Source organism: Haemaphysalis longicornis, unplaced genomic scaffold, assembly GCF_048455015.1.
Source record: "Haemaphysalis longicornis isolate Haplotype H1 unplaced genomic scaffold, Haemaphysalis longicornis Haplotype H1 scaffold_6, whole genome shotgun sequence".
Taxonomy (NCBI): Eukaryota; Metazoa; Arthropoda; class Arachnida; order Ixodida; family Ixodidae; genus Haemaphysalis; species Haemaphysalis longicornis.
Genome location: NW_027526407.1, coordinates 41,478,754 through 41,500,884, shown reverse-complemented (window position 1 = coordinate 41,500,884; position 22,131 = coordinate 41,478,754). Strand labels below are relative to the sequence as shown.

The window sequence follows — 22,131 nt, the reverse complement described above, 5'->3', positions numbered from 1 at the left end:
CTAATTGGAGTGAAAGCGAATCACACAAAAGTTCTTTGCCCAGAACTGTTCTCTTACACTTGTATTAGTTTGAACCTTGGAAGTTTGAGAGCAAATTCTCACCATACGATAATTTTCTTTTAAAATAGACGTGATTCGCCTGGGACTACTACGTCATCTCAGATCGCCGAGGCAACAAATAGTGCTGTCTTGCCAGAGTAATACCTTTTGTTAGCGTGAGCGAATATGCCTAATATTTATTGTACGTATTTCCTCATGATATTTATACAAAAAGAAAGCCATTTTTACAAAAACCCAAGCCGCATATTTCTACACAAAAAACCATCTTGAAATCCATCTCGGTGCCCCTTAACCGCCCTAACCTACACCTGGGCTATATATAAGGCGCGCCGTAGTGGAGGGCTCCGAATTAATTTTTACCACATGGGGACCCTTGTCGTGCATTGAAATCTTGACTCACGGGGTTTCCGCTTTTCGCCTCGTTCAGTAACGCAGCCACCGCGGCCGGGATTGAGCCCGCCGCCTTGGGCTCAGCACCGCAACACCTCAGCCACGCAGCCACTGGCGCGGGTTCGGCCACCTACTTTCTGAACGTCATAACGTGCGTGCCTGAACCAAATGGTTAAAGTTATGACCGTTAAACAAGACATTTGGGTAACACGCCGGCTTCAATCTCTTCACTGCAGTAAAAATTGAAATGAAGGAAAATGATACTGCCTATGATAATAAAAAAATAAATTCACTAAGAGTGCTGGCCCATGTCTTGAAACTTGTGTCAGCAACAGGTTCATTTCTTAGTTCGGTTCTCTGCCAGCAAGTTTACGGCAAAGTAAAAGAACGTTCATTGGGGAAAAAAGTGATTCTTAAGACATAGGTATTTATAAGTTTCAATCGTATGGCCACCAAAGGTTACTCGTATACGTCGTGGACGCAATTCCGACTTGTGCGCAACTAAGCTTTAAGCACTGTACCCACTGCTAATAACCCTTGACATCTCTAAGTTGTTCCCTTTTCGCCGTAAGTGCTCAGTCTCCGCTCTTCTGCTACGTTACACCCTACCCGTGCTTTTGCGCTCTCAAAAGGAAACGCCAGAGTTGTGGAAAGTATGTAAACCTAAACTCCCAGTGTCTGTATTAGCTTCGAGACTTTGCAGTAATAAAATTACAGTAATTAAATAGCTTTTTGCTGTATGCGTAATGTAATCAATTACTTTTGAGAGCTGGTAATTTAGTAATGTAATAAATTACTTCAGGCCCACAATTTAATGAAACTTACTCATTACTTTCCCAATAACATTTGACTACAATGTAGCCTGTCTGCTTCTCTTACGGCATAACAAGTTGACCAAAAAAATTGACCAAGTAGAGTTCCAATGCCCAGAGAGTCTCTGGGTATTAGAACTCCACAAACGCGAAGGAAACAACGATGACTACTTCTTCAAGATCAGGAGGACCGGGCCCATTCAGTCGTCAAGCGAAGAACTGGAGCGTTGGAGGAGAAGCGGCATCGCTGCTCTTACTGTTTTCGCAGGGTACCCGAAAATGAAAAAGTTCTTTATTATGTTAACAACAACCCTGCCCTCATATGCGCCAGCGGAGCGTCTTTTTAGCATGTCAAAATACACTCTGTCACATACGAACGGGGACACCTTTCCAATGCCCAATTTGAATCAGAGCTCCTTCTGAGATTTAATAAGGATAACTAACATATCGATGTATAATGCTGTGAATAAAGTGTACATAAGTTGGCGCACAAACCAATATTTTTGATACTGCAGTGTTTATGTATATGAGGGTAAATAAAGTGTATACGAGTTGGCAGTGTATGAGTGACGAATTTTTGTTGAAGTAATTTCAAAGTAATTTCTTTACTTTTGAAGAGTAAAAGTAATGTAATGTCATTACTTTCGACCACCTGTAATTTTTAATGTAATCAAATTACATTTTACAAAATTCTAGGAATGTAATGAGTAATGTAATTTAATTACTTTGCAGAAGTAATGTTGCAATCTCTGTTGGCTTCGACCGCTATTAGAATGCCGGCGGCTGGCACCCGACGCGCTTGGCGGGCAGTAGCTGGTTCGCGCGCAACGCTGCGTTGTGGGAAGACAGCAGGGTCATCCCCCAGCCCTCAGCTGAACCATCGAAATGCGGGGTCTTCTACCGATGCACTACGATCACCAAGTTCCACCTCGGCACCCGCGTTGGACGTTCCCACCTATACGAATGACGACTACCGTGTCCAGCATTACGCGTGAGCAGGATATCCTTGCCACCATAGGTCGGCAAAACAGAAAGAACTCACTCAAACTCAATCACATTTTTTTTTATTTACGCTGTACTCAATCAAACTCAGACTCAAAAAGTTCGTCTGTTCACAAAATCACTCGTACTCACTCATCAAGTACTCATTTGTAATCGTACTCACTTGTACTCACACTCATTTGTCCTCACGAGTATTCGTACTCAATCTGTACTCATGAGTACTGAATCTGTACTCATGAGTACTCACTCTGTACTCATGAGTACTCAATAAGTACTACTGCTCATGAGTACTACTCATGAGTACTACTCATGAGTACTACTCATCCTGCACTCGCGAGTACTACTCATTCTGCACTCATGAGTACTCAATCAGTACTCATGAGTACTCAATTTGTATTACTCACGAATATTCAACTTATCTGCACTGATAGGTCGTAGCTCCAATGAAAGACTAAGTAGAAAAAATGAATTGTTTATTTGATTAGAAAAACACAGGTTACATATAAATCAGGACAGAGGAAGCAAACGTCTGACGCGGTGCACTGTCGTTGGGCGACTTACTGTGCGAAGGCAAGTACACTGTACATGTGAGAAAGCGAAACGGAACGTAAGCACTCGCGTTGCGCCTGGTGTCTCGTCTTGTTCTCAGGCCGGGTCGGGCTCAGGGGAGCTCGGGGCTTGTAGGTGCGGCCGTGGCCGTAAACTGCGTTTTTCTGCGTGTCTTCGGGTGGCAGCTTTTGTCGTCCGTTTTCGTTTCCGGGAGCGCTGATACGTGTCCTAATCGCGCCCTGAATGCGAAATGCGCCTGCCCCCAGGCACAATGAAGCGTTCGGGTAGACTGACGTCCGTTCGTATCCAGATCACTGTCCGCTTGTTCACAGATGCTTGATGCTGGCGTTTGTTTTTTGTTGTTCCACATACTAGAAACTTCGTTAAGAGGCTGTTCGTCTCGTTGAGTTTCGGTGAATTTCAAATCTGCTTGATTTTATTGTGTGTGTGCCGTGGGATTCACTTCGTCAGACCTGAACTTGGCAGTGTTTACGGCGTTGCGTTGGTTGCGCCGCTTCCATCGGCGATTGTGTTCGTGTAGCTCGTCGCGTGCTTGATGCATGTGGGGGTGTAGACGTCTGGTTTGTCCGGTGGCGGGCTGCGCTGGGTAGGGATGGCATAGTTCGGCGCGTTGAGGACGTTGCTTGAATTGACGCGTGCGTTGCGTATGGTGCAAGAGCCGTTTGGCTTTTCGTTTAGTGTGCGGTAGCGGGGCGTTTTCGTAGGGTGGCATGGCTGATCGGTCAAAGTCGTTGCGGCTCCGTGCTCGCAGTCGCCGTGGTTGTTTTGGAAGTGAAACCGTTGTGGTGGGGAAGCGGGCGTAGTTCGTGCCGTCCGTTCGGTCCCACATTCCTCGGCGTCGCAAGCGTGACTTCATCGTCAGGGCATTCGATGCTTCGTCTGGATCGGGTTTATTCGTTGCCGTTCTTGCCGTGTCCGTGTCGTCGCTCAAGACCTCGTCTTTTACCCGTTGTTTCGAGAATGCTATAATCGCTATCTCTCCCATTCAAGCAGGATCCGTTTATCGCGAGTCCGCTTGCTCGCGGTTGCGTCCTCTTGTACGAAATGGTGTTTTTCATGTGAGTCTCGATCGGAGCGCGGGTGCCGGTGATCTTGTTAATTCTGGCTCGGACATGCCGCATGCGCTGGCCGTGTCGTTGCTCGTTAATCATGATCCTTAAATCATGATCCTGTCGACTGCAACATCTTAGCTAGGTCGTGGCTCGAATGAAAGGCTAAACTGAAAAAAAATAAAATGTTTAACTAATTAGAAATACTGAGATTACATATACATCAGGACAGAGGAGCCCGAGAAGAAAACGTCTTACCCGGTGCATTGTCGTACGGCTTCCCACTGCGCGAAGGCACGTGCACGGGAGAGAGCGAAACGGGACGTACGCACTGGCGTTTTGAATCGCGGGCTGAATCGCGGCTGAATCGCGGGGCAGTTGGCCAGTTGCAGAGAGGGCGCATTATGTACATGAAGCTGCTTAACGGCGACCCCAGTAGCTCCCATGTGTACAGCGGGGCGTGATATTAAGTTGCAATAATGAATTATCTTTATGACGGATACAGACAGACAGACTGACAGGCCAACATTGTCGCGCTCAAGTTGCCAAAGAACGACTATCGTCTTTAAAACCATCTGGAAAGAGACGCTGCCGCCGCTGTTCCGAATTCTGCGAACATTGCGCAACCGTACCCCTCGCAAGCGCCGCCAGCCCGCAAAGTAAGAGATAAACAGAAAGACGAAAACCGGCTAGCGCGCGAAAAGCCAAAGCGGGAGGTCCCGCCGCGAAAAAGGGACAGGACGGGCACTACGCGTCGTTGTGTCTATTTCCGTTAACAGCTAGGGCAAAGCCCACACGGGTCTGATCTTACTAATTTTTCTATGCGTGTGTGTGCGGTTAACCAGAGCGCCCTACACAAATTTGCTGCACCTGGCGACACGCCGACGGTGGGCCCGATTCGCGCCTCGGTCAGCCAGCCCGCGGCAGACGTGCCGCAACTGGCGGCACACGGCGCCGCCGAGTCTACTCTTCTTTTCCAATCGAGACGGCCGCACCAAATAATGCTTGGGACGACCGGCCCGCAAAAGACACGCAGCGACGAGTAGACTCTGGAGACGGCGCCGCTGAGTCGCCTCCCCTTTCCCATTCGTGACTCGGCTGACGCAATCACTTCGCCTGCATTCACCGGATTCAAACTGCGGCCAGTGATAGTCCTGATCGGAAAGATTACAACTGCACGCGGCTGCGGCGGAACCCCGGGGGTATAAAACCAGCCCTGAAGCAACGGCTGTGCGGCGGCATTTCATCGGAGGCACTGAGTTGAGAAGTGCCTTTGTGCGAGCCATGTAACGCTCTTGCTACCTTTGTATATATTGTATATGAATGCAGCTTAAAATCACCGTCAGCTCGACAACTTCATCGCTCTCCTCTGCGCCGCGTCGATGGCGGACTGAGCAGGGCAACGTCGCAACATCTATGCATCTGTATTGTTAACCTGTGGCTTTTGTATCTATGTTGTACAACGCGCCCCTTATGTAACACCCCCCTGTGGGGTCTTTAAGGAAATAAAGTGAAGTGAATCGAACAGTGGTGACTGAGCTAGAATGGCCCAGTCCCAACAGTGTGTGTGTGTGTGTGTGTGTGTGTTCGGGGGGGGGGGGGGGCGTGGAGAGGGTATCGGTCGCAGTCGAGGGCCGCAGGGCACCCAGTTGCTGCCAGTACTTGGCAGCCGTTACAGCAGCGTAGAAGTGCTCTGCCGTGCTTTGTGTACTCGAGAACAAAGTTTGTAGACGCATTTTTCGGAGGCGGGATAGCTTGCCCTGACGTCACTGTATTGCCGTGTTGGTGGGTTGGTTGCACAGTGGAAATCTGCAGCTCTTATCTCGAGCAACGCGGATGAAGCTGACAGCGATCGATCAAAAAGTGCGGCGACGTCGTTATTTGCAATCCACATGTTTTACGAGGCGTTCCAAGATGCGAGCTTAAGCGACAATCCCGGTGTCTGTCGTTGGCGTTCATCAATTCAACACAATTCCTTCACGAGGCCTCTCACAGTGCGAGCTTATACTCGGCGGTATAGTTGCTAGCGAGGGGCGGTCGCTCCGCCTGTAAACAATAGTGAAGGTAGGGGAATAACAACCACCGAAATTCACCATCATCGTCAGCGCCCTCATTACACGGTGGCATAAACGAGAAGCGGCGAATCGGGTTGCCACTCGAAAGTAAAGCCATTCGAAAGCAAAACGCTCCTCCAGCGGCAAGATGACACAGCTCTTCGACAAAATATGCGAGGCTAAACAAGGCGCCGCACGCGTTGAACTGGATATTATGATGTCCGATTCACAACTCACAAACGTGCTTAGGCGTACTCAGATATTTTATTTCCATTGCTGGGGCAAATTCCACCGCCGCGCCTGCACGCCGTAGTGCACGGTGGGGCTATATGCTCACTTGTAAATGGCACTACACGAGACCATATTACTAGCGAACCTGAGCAAAATATTTCAAAATGGGAACCTAATAAAACAATATGAGCGCACGTACATCAGCCAAACTGTCGCTTGAATACGCACAGCGAACGTTACAAACCACGCAGTCGGTTTGACGCGAGTTACGTAAATTAACTGCGACTGTTGAAATGAGCGGTTCGGCTCACGAAACGACTAAACAGCGTGACATGCGTCTACGGAAACTTCTGAAGACCGAAAAAGAGGGACTTCAGTACGCCTAGTTCGTGCGTTGTTAGCAGCCTCCACCGCCTCTCCCCTAAAACAATTGGAAGGGAGCGAGCGCAATGCAGCCGCCACGCGTTCACAGGCCGCGTCAACAAAAATAACTGCGGCAGTCAACAAGTCCCATCAGAGAAGAGCAACTGCGGCCGCGTTCCCGCCAGGCCCTCACCCCCTACTTTTTCCCTCTTCACCGTGACCCCTTTGCGAGCGACCGCCGAAAAACGCTTACAGCGCCAAACAGGAACCGGGAAAGGAGGGAGGTGCAGTTTTCGTTGTCTAATTTTACCGTGCTTGACAGTTAAGCTGCACAGCGGCACCGCTAAATGTTTGCGACTCGTACACGCGCGTCCGGACTCCAGCTCGTGATAAAACTTGTTTGCACTACTGTATTCAGGAGTGCATATACTCATGAATGCACAGTACTCATGAGTACACAGTAGTCATGAGTATTGTACTCATGCGTGCTGTGTACTCATGAGTACTGTATACTCATGAGTACTGTGTACTCATGAGTACTGTGTATTCATGAGTACTGTGTATTCATGAGTACTGTGTACTCATGAGCACTCATACTCTTTAGTACTCAAACTCATGAGTACTCATACTCATGAATACTGTACTCATGAGTACTCATACTCATGAGTAGTGTACTCATGAGTACTGTACTCACGAGTAGTGGACTTACCCCTGTACTCACTCGTCATCGTACTCACTGTTTTTTTCTGGGTGTGTGATCACTCATCATCGTACTCACTCGTGAGTTTGAGTACAAATGAGTACAAATGAGTGTACTCACGAGTGAGTACGCCGACCTATGCTTGCCACTGCCCTGATGTATTTCGGCGTAGCACAGATTGCAAGAAATAGAGTGCCCGCACACATCCGTACACCGGTTGGTCGGTGTCTGCCGCTTTATCCGCGATAGGAATATGGGCTACTTCTTTACGCACCACTTTTTGCGGTACTCTCAGCCATAAAATAATAATACCGACCTGCATGACTCCCGCATTCAACACAGAGCAACCGGCACGCCAGTGGGTGATATTCACGGACTCTCGTATGGCAGTTCAGTGTCTAGCATCTTACCGAATGATCTTCTGGTATTTGACATAAATGTTCTGCATCTACAAGCTTTACAGGCGCACCATCATAGAGAGCTTGAGTGGCGCTTCCTGAACACTGTGGCGTACCTTCGGACAGCAAAGCAGACACTTCACAATCGATCGCCCATGACATTGGGGCGGCAGTATTACCAATACAGTTCAACTGGAAAGACGCTTCAGCTTTTGCGTCAAGCGTTGCCCGGAGCATGCAGCGTAGGGGCATCTGTTGATACATTAATAAATAGACCCCAACTGCATATATTTATTGACCCCACCTGCATTTTCGACACCCCACAATCTCTCACCAAGCATGACGATGCAGTTTTACATCGCATGACACTAAATGTCGCACACGGCACTTCCGTTCCAAGCTCCAACAGGCCACCTCCCCACCCACCATGCCGACCTTGTGACGTGCGCGAGAACGTAGACTACCTCACGTATGAATCTGTTGGGGTTTTTGCTCCCGCAATGTAGTTTTCAGCCTCAGTAGCCCATTGTCTATGTACTGGGATTATTGCGGCTAGAATGTTCTTTTTAGTCTCACTGGGCCATCCGCTAACTCTAAGATTGGAATTGCGCGAACTGTTGCCCGAACGAGCCCCTCGTGTTGCCAAAGCTCTGCTGATTTTCCTGAACAGTTCAGGGCTGGATCACTGTCTATAAAGAACTCCGTGCAAGCATGCGGACCATCGCCGGCCTTGCGGTTTTTGTTTCGTTATCAGTAGGTTTGTTCTAAATTCATCTGGCGTAGGAAGCCACGCGTCTGTGCCATTCTAACAAAGTCAGACACATTAAATACCATTCTCTCTTTCTCTCTCTCCATTATTGCGTGGGGAGGTTTCTAGGCCTTGCTCTTGTTAAATGTATGCATCAAAGAAATACAATACAAATTCACATCTGCCACGTTCCGTTGAGCTGTATTTATACAAGGTGTCCCAGTTATCATGCACCATGATTTAAAAAAAGAGTAATGGCGTAACTCGAAGAAAACATGGTGCATAATGTTTGCAGTACTATGGAGAATTGGGCACCATTTTTTCGTTAATGAGACTTGACTAATATTTTTAAGAAATTATCTTACTAGAGAAGTACTTTTCTAATCCCTAAAGTGTCAATGTGACACTTGTAAGTACCCACGAGGGGCATCCAACTGCGGCATTTTCCGGGGCGAACTAACTGCGGACACATTTATTCTGACGGATAAAGAAAACCCGCGAAATATGCAAAATACCACGGGACGGCGACTCCGCGCGCATCGTAAAGCAACGCCCTCAAAAAGGCTTACTCCGAGTTAGCCCGAATGAAAAAAAGAAAAGAAAGAAGAAATCGCGACCGAGTTTGTGCCTTTACTGCACATGCGCCGCGCGAATCTTGCTGTTGCTGCTCCTTCCATTAATGTTATTATCAAGGTGATGCGCTGTCTCTTCGGGCGGGTGACAGGCGAAGCAGTTGCTTTCAATCAGCTTATTTTGGGGCGCTGTCTTACAATGCGCGCGAAGCGCCGTCCCACAGTATTTTTCATAATTTGCGGGTTTTCTGAGTACCCAAATAAGTACCCAATGAGTTCGTCACTGAAAATACCGCAGTTAGATTCCCCTCGTGGGTACCTACAAGTGCCTCATTGACACTTCAGCGATTAAGACAGTAATGATCGAGTTAGACAATTAATTGCAATTAGTTAGTTCATCATCATCATCATCATCACCAGCCTATCTACGCCCACTGCAGGGCAAAGGCCTCTCCCATTATTCTCCAATTACCTCGGTCCTGTGCCAACTGTGACCAATTTATCCCCGCAAACTTCTTGATCTCATCTGCCCATCTAACTTTCTGCCGCCCCCTGCAGCGCTTGCCTTCTCTAGGGATCCACTCTGTTACCCTTAATGACCAGCGGTTATCTTGTCTTCGCATTACATGCCCTGCCCACGTCCATTTCTTCTTCTTAATTTCTACTAATATGTCTTTAACACCAGTTTGCTCCCTGACCCACTCCGCTCTCTTCTTGTCCCTTAATGTTACACCTATCATTTTCCGCTCCATTGCCCGCTGAGTCGTTCTCAATTTAAGTTGAACCCTCTTAGTAAGCCTCCAAGTTTCTGCCCCGTAGGTGAGTACCGGTAAGATGCAGCTGTCATACACTTTCTTCTTCAGCGACAATGGTAGGCTGCTATTCATTATCTGAGAATATCTGCCATATGCACCCCACCTCATTCTGATCCTTCTATTTATCTCTGCCTCATGGTTGGGATCTGGGGTCCCAACCCAGATACCAACCTAATTAGTTAGTTAAGCCTCATTAAAGAAAAAAATACCGTCCGCTTCTCCACAGTATTGCCAACATGACGCACTAGGTTTTCTTCGAGTAACGCCATTGATCTTTTTTAATCTTGGTGCATGATAGCTGGGACACCCTGTATGTTGCATTATACTCCCTTGTCGTAGGTTACCTGCATCACAGCCACCTCATGTCTTATATCCCTAGATTCCAGGCAACATTGCTTTGACGGGCGCTTACGCCCTCCACTTCGGGATGGTCAACTGCTCGCGCTGCTGCGCTTGTGGTGGTGAAGAGAACACTGTGTCCTCGCCACAAAACAAATTTGGCCGACGTGAATTTTGCGCAGAGCTCAGCCATTAACGGTTGTTGACTCGTGGCAGTCTGAAGGAAAAGCTCTAGCGCCCTTCAAGTTCTTTCTACTGCCAGAAAACAATACGTCTGTAGTAAACGTTTCCGCGGGTTACTTTTCGTACGTCTCGCCCACCACAATCACTGCATACACGCGTCGTATACGTTTGAGAACTCTTCATCGTGCTTCTGTTTCAACTCATTGTTTAATCTCCCGCAGCCTTCTTTTGGGGTATCCCCCGCCCTGAATGCGATATTAATTAATCTGTTTTTGGATTGCCGTGTTTTTGCAAAGCTTTCTCGAACTTTACAGCCCCATGGCAGGTTTACAGCCCCATCGAACGATTAGGTCAATTTTAAGCGGTGAAGAACTGTTTGTAACATCTTGCTCCAATGATGAAACACTGGGTCCGACAAGATCAACCCAATCATAACGAGTTGGTTGTACGTGTAAACAGTTTCTTGCTTTGTTACTATTGCTATAAACAAGAAAGTTTACTATTATATACACTCGATTTTTGTTAGCTTGATTCTTGTTTGTTTTAAGTGGGTATTTTACACTCATAGATGTCAAGAATAGTGGTGTTCATCATTTTTCCCATAGAGTTTTAACTAAACACCGCGGAGAAAAAGAAAAAAAATGCATACCTCCAGGTCCTTCAGAGCACAGAATTCCTTGCACCCATAGTCGTTCATACCGTTTGGACAGAAAACTATTTGGTCGCTCATAACTTGACCGACGACAGCAGCTTGGACCATCTGCAACGCGAGAATTTATGTTGTTAAGGAGAACCTAAAGCGTTACGTAAGCTAGTGAAAAAATGGTGCAGAAAGACCTTTCGAAACAATAACGCGGGACGGTCACTGTATGATTGCGGTTGGACTTGCTTACAACTTTTCATTAATCTATGTTTCACCATTCGCACCTCAGGTTTGTGAGGCACTGCTAGTATAGCTTATCATGTATGGAAACGAAACTTAGGTGACATATAATGACAAACATATGACTCTTAAAGTAGCCTCGACTCTGCAAACCACAAAATTACACTTGAAGAATGAGAAGCTACTTCTTACGTAGAATACCCTTTCAACTTTTCTCCACGTGCAGTGTAAACCACCTGACAAATCAACGCCACGATGTGTGCTACGCAGATGAGAGGCCTTTTTATAGCTTCCGTTTCAAAAGCGATGGTGTTATTTAAATGAGCAAAAGCTGAGGTGGTTCGTGGAGAGTGGGTTTGTGATTACGTGATGGCAAAAACTCCAACAAGGCCACGCAACACTGGGCGCGAAATATAGATCTGCAGCACGTTCAGAGGGTTACAGAACGTGTTTGCGACCCGTTTTTCTGATGAGGTGAAAAGGCCCTAGGAGAGCTAAGATACGCCCAAACCTGAGCTGTCTTTTTAAAGACGATAGTCTTTCTTGGGCTCCTTAAACCCAGAAATTTTGGTCTGTCTGTATGTCTGTATGTCTGTCCGTCTGTCTGTCTGTGACTCGATTCAGCCACCCGGCCAAAGCAAAAGAATGCCTGCCCATTAGTCTTATATAGTCACAGCTAAATCTACCCGTCTATGTCCGGTGTAAGGTTCATACTTGTCAACATTGTTGAAGAAGAACAAGACATTACGCAAATATGAGACAGCAGATCAATACAGAAGTGATATTTGCAGCGTTCCTTTATAAAAAAAATCAAACATGCTTGCTTTTCCGAAATTAAATACTTCATCAACTGCAGGAAAAGAATTCACTTAGCCGTCGCCTACTGTCGCCCGCGCCACTATAGCTTCTTGCGCCATTTTAAGAAATCAACCGGCAACAGTTACGCAAGGTTCCACTAGGTAGGTTCCACGTTCTGCTTGCAACGCACGTGGAGTAGGGAAACGCTTTTCTATAAACGTTGAAGTAGGGCGCCTCGATTAACGCGCGTTTTCGCCGTACGGCAGCGTTCGCATCGAGACACCCGGTTTGGAGCAGTGGAACGCGGGAAATTTAAAATGATTTAAGCAAACCTTTGGCGTCTTTACCTTGGGAGGAGCGCGACGCAAGAGGAACAACATGAGAGGTGAGCGGCGAAGTGAAGGGAGGCATTTACTTCGAAATAGCCGATAAAGACTATCGTCTTTTGACGACATTTGCAACGAAAGGAGCAGATACGCGGCCAATTTTTTAGTACTTCTTTCGACTCCTATGTCTTCAGAGCCTAAGTACGTTAATGGTAGAACACAGTTTGGTCCCGAAGTGTTTTCACTGCCTGTTTGCCTTTCACACCATCGAATTTTCGTTAACGCGAAGTATACTATTGTATTGAGGAAACTACAAAGTGCTAGCATCTTCCCCAACGACATTTTTGGCATACCCACGAAGCTCGAGTGAATTTTTGTTTCTATTCCAAGTCCAAAGACCACACTTCAAGTAAATCTTTCAACCATTGTTGCGCTACGAACGATGGTTTACTTTTTAGAAACGAATAATTAAAACCTACCTTAACGAAACTTCCGAGGAATTGTTGCTTACATTTCCTTCGGTTGTTCAAGGTATTTTCAAAGTCTAAACGCCGCACTGGTATCAGGAACATTGAAAAAAACCTGTGTCTGATTCCTGTGTCATAGGAATCAGTAAAACACTAAAGTGGAATGTGCAGCGAAATGTGCAGCTGAGCATGATTTGCGGGTTGGCGGCTGTCTTGTGGGTGTACTTGGCGAGCGACGTCCTTCTGGCGGGTCGCTTCGCGAAAGGTGTGCTGGCGCCATTTCTGTGACGGATATGACGTCAGCGAAATCTTGGGGTATCATAGCAGAAAACACTTGCGTGTTAAAGTATAAAACCCGAAAATGAACAACCCCAAGTTTATGTACTCTTTAGTACTAAAGGTTGCTTCCCCGCAAGAAGACCCTTTGTGCAGGGGTGCACCCTTCACAGGCCGCTTGCTTCGTTTTACTGGCGTCACTTCCGTGACGGATATGACGTCAGCCAAATCTTAGTGTATCCGGGAATAAAGCACTTTCGCGTTAAAAAAGGTAGATGCGCGATATTACGTCATCCACGGGCACATCCCTGCGCTCGTGCTTGCAGTGTATCTTCTTCCGCTCACTGCACTCGAAGATGCACACGCTGCAGAAGACGTGAGACGCAGAGTCCTGGAACATATCCTTGGAGAACATCCCGCATTTGGAACACAGGCACCACAGTGACACCTCGTCCGCGAACTTCACCACGAGCGGTCCACCAGGCAAGTCCCTGTACATCACCTCGCTCCTCATCTCCTTGCTCTTTGGCTCGCCAACACTGCAAAGAAATCAGTCTGTTTCACCTAACAAGAAAGATGGTTGAAACACGAAGCTTTCTCTACGCGAAATTAAGTGGGGGTTTGCGATTTATTTGTTTGGATTACATTTGTTTAGATGTTCAAGCAGTTTAAAGTAAAATCCAAACTGTTTCCATCGTTTCGAAAGGCCGCAATTCGATAGACGTCGGCTTCACAACGCGAGCTACCCAGTCTCAATTCCAGGATGGTCTTTCTTGGGGCACTTCAACGCGAAAGTCTTCGCTTGTCTATCTGTTTGTCTATTTATCTATCTGTCTGTCACTCGGTTCAGAAGCCCGGCCAAGGTGAAACAGAATCTGCACAATAGGTTGATATACCAACCGCCAAATCTAAACGTTGAAGTCCAGTGGCAATGTTCATACTTGTCAACATTGTTGAACAAGAACAATGCATTGCGCACATATGAACTAAAGATTGATTGATTGTGGGGTTTAACGAGCCGACGCAACGCAGGCGATGATGCGCGCCGTAGTGGAGGGCTCCGGATTAATTTTGACCACCTGGGGATCTTTATCGTGCACCAAAATCTCGTACACACGGGCGTTTTTGCTTTTCGCCACATATGAACTAAAGAACCAATATAGAGCTGCTATTTCCAGTGTTCCTTTAGTAAAAAATTAATGGCTGCTTGATTTTTGCGACAGCAAACACAATAAACATCCAGTGCAGAAAAAAAATCACTCCTTCTCCAGCTGTCGCCTGCGTCACTATAGCTACAGGCGGAATTTTAAGAAATAAAACGGCAACAGTGAAGAAAGGTTGCACTAGATAGGTTCGACGTTCCGCTTGGAACCCACGTGGAGCATGTCAACCAGGTTCTATAAACGTTGTAGTACGGTGCCTCAATTTACGTGCGTCTCCGCCGTCAGGCAGCGCTGGCATCGAGGCACCCGGTCTGGAGAAGTGGAACGTGGTAACTTTTAATTGACTTGAGCAAATATCTAGCGTATTTATCTTGAGAGGAGCGAGACGGGAGAGGAACAGCATAAGAGGGGAGCGGGAAAGCGAAGAGAGGCATTAACTTGGCAGGGGCACCAGACGACTATCGTCTCTCGTCGACATTTGAACGAAAGGAGCAAATACGCGGCCAAATGTTTCTTGTTTCGTCATCATCGTCATCTTGTGCCCTCCCATTGTGTAAAGTTGGCATTCCTGAAGTGCGTTTGGTTACGACACTACCATCAGTGAGACCGAAAAGCTGCGCTTTAAAAAAGTACTTATCATCATTTCGAGGTAATACGATAATTCTTAAGTGGTAAAACTTACAGTGGCAACTGTTGGCTTAACGCTAAAAGATTATGACGACTGCAGACACAATGCGAGGGTGTCGCAAATACGTTTGGAAAGAGTGCACGGTTTAGCGCCTGAAACGTTGTGTCACGACAACATTTCCCGTCATCTCTATCCAAAGGAGAAGCGTTGTACCGTCATTTCCAGGTTATAACATTATTATCGTTATGGCAGGCAGTTTAGTCGGAACGTGTTCGAAGACAGCATGTCAGCATTTGGCACGAATACGGTTTGGCACGAATACAACGACGACAAGGGAGGGAGGGACAGAGCCCCGAGCATGAGTTGCTTCGCATCTAAAACATTCGGAGAAAGTGCACAAATATCACGGCACGATATTAGCGTGACCGCAGGGCTGTAATAAAAAAAGTGCACAGCTTTATCACCGAACAATGGGTGCCGCCTTTGCTGACTGCGAATCAAAGGGACACAGTCCAGAATCGTGGCCAACAAAGTCATCCACAATCAACGACGACTGCGGGGAAAGGTAGATAACGGGCAATGTGTCTGACCCCACCGCTCCTCGCGTCTACGCCTCACCCTTTATCTGTTCGGTAGGTATGGCTATTGGCCTGTTGGACTCTATTCTATTTTATCCCACCTACTCATTTACCTAGATCGAGTATATCTCGACGTGAGCTTGTGAAAATAAACTGGAACTGTTATCATACAGGCGATTATGCCAATGCATAAAGCATTCACTTCCAGCTGATGTGTTTACTCGATTTATTAATTATATGCTTGGCATCCTGGAAGCAGTCTTTAGAGGGATATTTTTAATTTGTTATAGAATTTAAGTATAACAGCACGGATGTGCCATTATTTGTTTCTTTCGTTGCACCCTTCGTTCCCACGCTGTTATCCTAAACGAATAACATCAGTCAACACTCTTTGCAAACCTATCCAGAATCGTGCAAAATGGACTCTAAGCTGTAATAGTCAGGATTTAATCGAAAACAAACCACAAATTGGTCAAGAAAACAGTTAATTTATCTCCTGTACGTCGATACACAGTACGGGGTCTATCCATACTAACAGGATAATATTTGGCATATACAAAGCAAGTATGGTTAGTATAAAAGTTTAGCGGGAGATTTCTTCTCTTGGCAACACTGCAAACCGCCGTGTCATGCCGGGGCGTCAACAGATATCAATAATCCCACTGACATCGTGTGGTGATTCTCTACTTGGTCTTGAGAATTCCGCATCAGCACCGTAGAATGGAGCCACGCGTGCGAAAGAAAGCGGAACGAGACACGAAAAGCCTACGGCGCAGCGTAGTTGCCTGCTAACACGCATATATCGGCACAAGTGCCCCCCCCCCCCCCTATTCGCTGTACAGTCCCCGGTACAGTCATCTCAAAAAAGTGTACTCTAATTCGCCGTTGTGTACCAAAGCGAAATAGTGCTTGTGAAGAAGTTAGTGCTCATGCGCACGCACACTGAGATACGATGGTAGCGGAGCAGGGGACCCGCCGCGGTGGCTCAGTGGCTAAGGCGTTGCGCTGCTGAGCACGAGGTCGCGGGTTCGATTCCCGGCCACGGCGGCCGCTTTTCTGATGGAGGCGAAAAGCAAAAACGCCCGTGTGTACGAGATTTCGGCGCACGTTAAAGATCCCCAGGTGGTCAAAATTAATCCGGAGCCCTCCACTACGGCGCGCCTCATCGCCTGCGTTGCGTCGGCGCGTTAAACCCTACAATCAATCAAATCAGCGGAGCAGGGGTTGCATTCTTAGCTGGGAGACTAGCGACATCTATCGGCAAGTGGCTGTGCGGCCAAAGGGAAAGGCGCTCGCCAAGAGCTGAGCAATCTGTGCCGATACCAAAACACGGCAACTGGCAATCAGCTTATCTGTGCCGACGACTTCACTCGTGTCTCGCGGCAAGCACGTTGTAGGAAGCTGCGCGAAAGAATAGTTAGATTGATTGATTGTAGGGTTGAACGCACCGACGCTACAAAGGCGATGAGGCGCGCAGTAGTGTAGGGCTCCGGATTAATTTTTAGCACCTGGGGATCTTTACCGTGTGCCGAAATCTCCAACACACGGGCGTTTTTGCTTTTCGCCTCCATCAGAAAAGCGGCCGCCGCGGCCAGGAAACGAACCCGCGTCCTTGTGCTGTGCAGCACAACGCCACGCGAAACTGTAGCGGACGTCCAGGACGTCCCACCAAGCTTTTGAGCTCGGTTGGAAACAATACCGCTGCTGCTGCTTCCCGCAAGAACGCTGCGTACGGCCTCTGTATACGACGTCGCCTTAGTAAAGGGGACGCGGAAGCTTACGCAAGGAGGCGCACACACATAGTTGCCAGCATGCGCGCAACGCCTGTAAATACAACTTATATATTCCGGGTGAGGAACTCCCTTGGCTATTGTGCTGCCGCAAGCAAGCAAGAACAAATTATTGCCTGCAAAACACGCTAACTAAAAATGAATTCACAAAAAGTATTAGGTGTTTGATTGTTGTGTTCATTAAGGCTTTAATGAAGTTACCGAACTCTTTTTTGTCAGTTACTTATCTACTGCACATTAACGAGTGCTTTTAAGTGCAGAGTAGTTTAGGGGTCGGGCTTGTCGTCGTAGCTTGTCCGCTGTCACGCTGTTTGTCCACCACCGATCAAGCGGTGCAACGGACCCAAACAGAGGCTTTGAAAAAACAACCGCTTCTCCTCCGATTAAGCCTCCCGGTGAAGAGTTAAGCCGATACTTGAACAAGAGGTTTATACAAGCAGAACCGTTCTAAACTCATGGAACCGCTGGAACTGGTCATACATGTCCACTCTACTCAGCGCGAAGAAAACTGTCGGCATATTTGAGGCAAAACATATTTAACCGCCAACCCTCACATTCATTTAGTTATGGATGGTTGTTGGGTTGGTTTTTACGACATGAGGGAAAAACGTGGCCGCAGAAAAAAAGGGACGTGCTGTAAGGCTCTAGCACGTGCGAAATGAAAGCAAACAGAAAAAAAAAATTAGCAGTGGCTTAGCTCGGCTATGCCAGGATATACGTAGCGTGAGCTCAGGTTCAGCTGGTTATTCTTAGCTTTCCTGGTTGTCTAGGTTTAGCATGATTATCATGCTTACTGCTGCTTCAATGACACACGCTGTATACGCATTATGTGACTCATGTATGTTCATAAAGCGGCTCCGGCGCAGCGTCACCTATCGCCCTAGAGCTAAGCTGGTTCCACAGGCGCAAACCGGTGTTGCTGGGAGGCACCAGAAATCGGTTCGACAGCCGGCCACACCTTCATGATCACCAAGTTGCCCGTGCCGCCACGTGCGGAACGGAGGTCGGTGAAGGCGCTTGGCGCGTGGGGTGTGCGAGAGGCGCCGGCCAGCGAGCAACGTTCTGTGAGCTGTGTGACGTCACTGCTCGTCGCGCATATACGGAGAAGGGCTCTTCAGGAGACACACGAAACTGCTCAACCTCGGTCAGTGTAGCTCACGCTAAAGAAACAGAACGTCCGCTCGTGCTGTTCGAAGCAGAGGGCGCGCGATCACTGCGAGGAGGGAAATTTGATTGCTTTGGACAAACCTCTGTTCAATTTATCGAGAGAGGAGTGAGATAGGGAGGCGAACAGCGTCAGGGGTGGTAGGAATGAGTGGATAACGGCGCCACAGCCCCATGGCGAATCACCGCTCTGCACTTCCGACAGCTTCCACGTTGAGTGGAATGGCTTTCGTTTATTCTTTTTTTTTTTTTTTTTGCTGGATATGACGTGCTTTTCTGGTGGATACCTTAAATGGTACATGATACTTTTCTTACACCATTGCAACGTTTTTAGAAAAAAAAACAATACTACCTACTTTTTTGTCTTTCAAGCATTAAGCATATTTTAGATCTGTTCATTAGTCATCGCCAAAAGCAATTATTACATTAATCTAGAAAGCGGTGTCACTCAGCGAAGGCAGTGCGCTTTATCAACTGGCTGGCGCACTCACAGTTTGTTGATTTAGCGAACCCAGAACTTAATGGCGCTCAGTCGCGGGGTTGCCTTCTTCAGCACTTGCGTCGCGATATGTAGAACTGATTTCTGAGAAGGCACGCACAGATAAGGCCGTTTCATCGTCTACTAGGGCTCCGAAATTCAACGAATATTCCAGATGCCGCGACATTATTTGCCGTGTAATGATGCGTTAGCAACCACAACTTCATATAATTAAAAAATATAGCTGAATTATATTGCACCGAAGCTTTATATAGAGGGTGTTTCTGATATCACTTTCAATCTGGAAGTACCGAAAAAAAATCACATTCGGCGCAGAATCTAATTTACTGCATCTCCTTTACAAAAAGATTACTCTACGAGATGAGCCTATGCTTGCAGAAAAAATTCTAGTTGACGCCCAGAAATTGTTTTTTAACGTTGTTTAATGGCAGAATCATGTTTTGTTGCTCCTTTGTTAAGCTCGAGTGCTATTACTGTACCCCTGCAGCCTGTGAATTTTAAAAGTGCATCAAATAGGCATGATGTCGTAGTACTTGGCCAATTGGTTTCGTTTTAAGCTATAACAAATAGCGCTAATACGGCTTCACTTGTAGAGCTATGATTACTTCCTCAATTAAATAAACCATCTACCGCGCTCTTCTGGCTGGTACACTTGATTAAAATCTAGTAATGACTGCACTACGACACAAAAATTAAGAAGGGTAACGCACTGCCGCGTTGCTTTATGCGATTTTTTCTGGAATTCATTCGACCCAAACATCGGTAACAACTTTGTAACAGTGACAGGGTTACCGAATACTGCCCGGCTTGAAAAAGGTAGTGGGATAGCAAATCGTTTGGGTTGTGGCAATTGTTGACGTTATGTCGGCCGAGAAACCAAAGCACAAGTCAGACTGAAAAAGGAAACGTGCATATGGTTAACGTGCCGTAATCGACTCATTTCCAGTACAACGCCTTAGTCTGCGAAAACATGTTACCCGTTGGGATATAACAGCGTGACAGCGGACGCGAACGAAAGCTTTGACGCGCACTACAACGTTTCTGCTAAAATGTGCAATTAGAATATCCACAGCCCACAGAATGCCTTCGTCGAAAGGTTCATTCAACACAAATCATCGCTACCGCCTCGTAGGACGCCACAGCTTCTGCGTTTACAGAAACCACCGAAACGAAGAGAAACGAAAATGGCCTACAGCCATAACAGCGTACCTTTATCACAGTCAAAATAGTCGGCTTCAGGAATACGGCGCGTCCATCACAAACTTGTGCAAAGGTCAACAATGTCACGATTATGGTGCACTTCGAACCGAAGCAGCCATCGCCATTTCTACGGGCGGCTAAAACAAGAAACGGAACGAAACGCCGTGAAGCACGGCTATCAGTTCCTTGATTGTTGCCCCTGGCAACGGAACACGACCGACTTCGCTTCATATCCGCTGCAAACGTTGAGCCAGCATATGCAGCGGGCGTGGTCGCTAGTTTGTCTAACGTCGACGGTGCGTTGCGATAAGAAGGCAGAGATGAATGTTGTGGAGTACACAGCACCAGCGCTTGTCCTGTGTACTCCTTTCTGCGTCCTGTTACGTTTGCGCCTGGTTTCATTCAAGATGCATTTCCAACTCGCCCAGCTTGCAACTCTTCTACGATTTCAAGCAAGACTGTGTTTACTTGAGTCGACTGCGTGTTTCCAAATGGCGCAATAATTTTGACGCTCATTGTATTGCGCGCCATCGGAAGAAAGCATCCGCATCTCGTAATGGGCACTGATTTTTCTACGTCCTGGGAATAACAGCCTTGGTTGCGCGTTTCCGTAACAGATGGTTTGAACAGCGGCGTGCCTTTCGTTTGTATCACAGCTTGCAGTACAGTTATCTGGACGGTTCTACACAAGGCATGAATACGGAACTTGTGGTTAGCACTTTGATATACTGCACAGGATAAGAGATAAGAGCGCAAATTCCACTACGCTCCATACACAGAGTCGGGATGAGGGACTATTGCCACCTTTTGGGAAGCGGTTGTACAAGGAACTCGTGGTGCACATTGAAATCACCGATGGCGCCACCGTTGTGTATCTAACATACATTTTGAGTTCCGTATCTCCCCGCCGCGCTCGTGGAGAGATCCGAGAGAAGGCGGCCTCTCGCGTTTCGGTTGCCATGCAGTCGCGAGAATTTATTGCAGCACGAATTATAATTTCTTACTGCTACGCGCAAAAACTGCTTCTTTATGACAGACACCCGGGTAGGCCAGTTTCCGAGCCTTAGTAGCTGTATGGCTGTCCGCTTCGGGTTAAGCGGCTATGCAACTCGGTGCCATCGAACAACTTTCCTTTCCTCCATGCCATAGAGTGCTAACTTGAAGATTCGAAGAGTCAAACCATGAGAAATTCTTCAGGCCCATTCTGTTTATTTTAAACATATACTGTATCTGACATTGGCTTGTCCAATACGTGTGTATCGAGATGGATGATCCGTGCGCGCACACGTTGGGTGTGTAGGCCACATGGAGAAAAAGAGGAAGGAGAAGAAGTTTATTGAAGTGCGCAAGAAAAGTACATCACTAAAATCACTACAGATAAGGGTACCAAAGTCAGCGATTGTACAGGGACCCTTGGTGAGCTAATACAGATGCAGCAACAGTGCACATGTCACTGCTCAGTGCACATGCTGTTGATATTTCCAGTTCTGCTAAGAACGTCCATTCGGCTTGCATGCCCTTTTTAACGGAAGTGAGATTTAGGGAAAATTAAAAATATGCGCATAACAAAATCGTTACGAATCGAATAAATTAGAATAATAAGTATTTATTGATTGATTGTTGGGTTTAACGCGCTGACGCAACGCAGCCGATGAGGCCGCCGTAGTATAGGGCTCCGGATTAATTTCGACCACCTGGGGATCTTTAATGTGCGCCGAAATCTCGTACACACGGGCGTTTTTGCTTTTCGCCTCCATCAGAAAAGTGGCCGCCGCGGCCGGGGATCGGACCCGCGACCTCGTGCTCAGCAGCACAACGCCTTAGCCACTGAGCCACCGCGGCGGGTAAAATAATAAGTATTATTCATACATTTGACCATTTAGTAGTTGTTCTTTTGTGGTTTGTAGACTTACGAAACGCCGTCGGTACCGTTGACCATGAATCACCGTTGCCTAAATTGTGTGATATTGAATTTAGAGGGCCTTATTTGTTCATCGAAAATTTGCGCAATCGGTTGCAGTGCATCCAATTAGGAATTGATGGAAAAACACGGCAGTGAATTTGGGTATTCCA

The 22,131-nt window shown here is 47.1% G+C and overlaps 1 protein-coding gene across 4 annotated transcripts in view; it reads right to left on the bottom strand.

Moving 5' to 3' along the window:
- Positions 1-20,298, bottom strand: part of LOC144142513 (uncharacterized) — a 60,998-nt gene extending 40,700 nt beyond the window's left edge. For 2 of the 4 annotated variants that reach the window (XM_077674075.1, XM_077674076.1), the window contains exons 1-3: positions 20,068-20,294; positions 13,326-13,575; positions 10,936-11,046 (exon numbers count right to left, since the gene is read on the bottom strand). In XM_077674075.1, the coding sequence (XP_077530201.1) occupies positions 10,936-11,046; positions 13,326-13,550 (336 nt within the window). In that variant the 5' untranslated portion in view covers positions 13,551-13,575; positions 20,068-20,294. Of the gene's footprint in view, positions 1-10,935; positions 11,047-13,325; positions 13,576-20,067 lie in introns of all 4 variants that reach the window. The other 2 variants (XM_077674078.1, XM_077674077.1) reach the window with 2 other exon arrangements.
- Between the last annotated feature and the right edge of the window lie 1,833 nt (positions 20,299-22,131).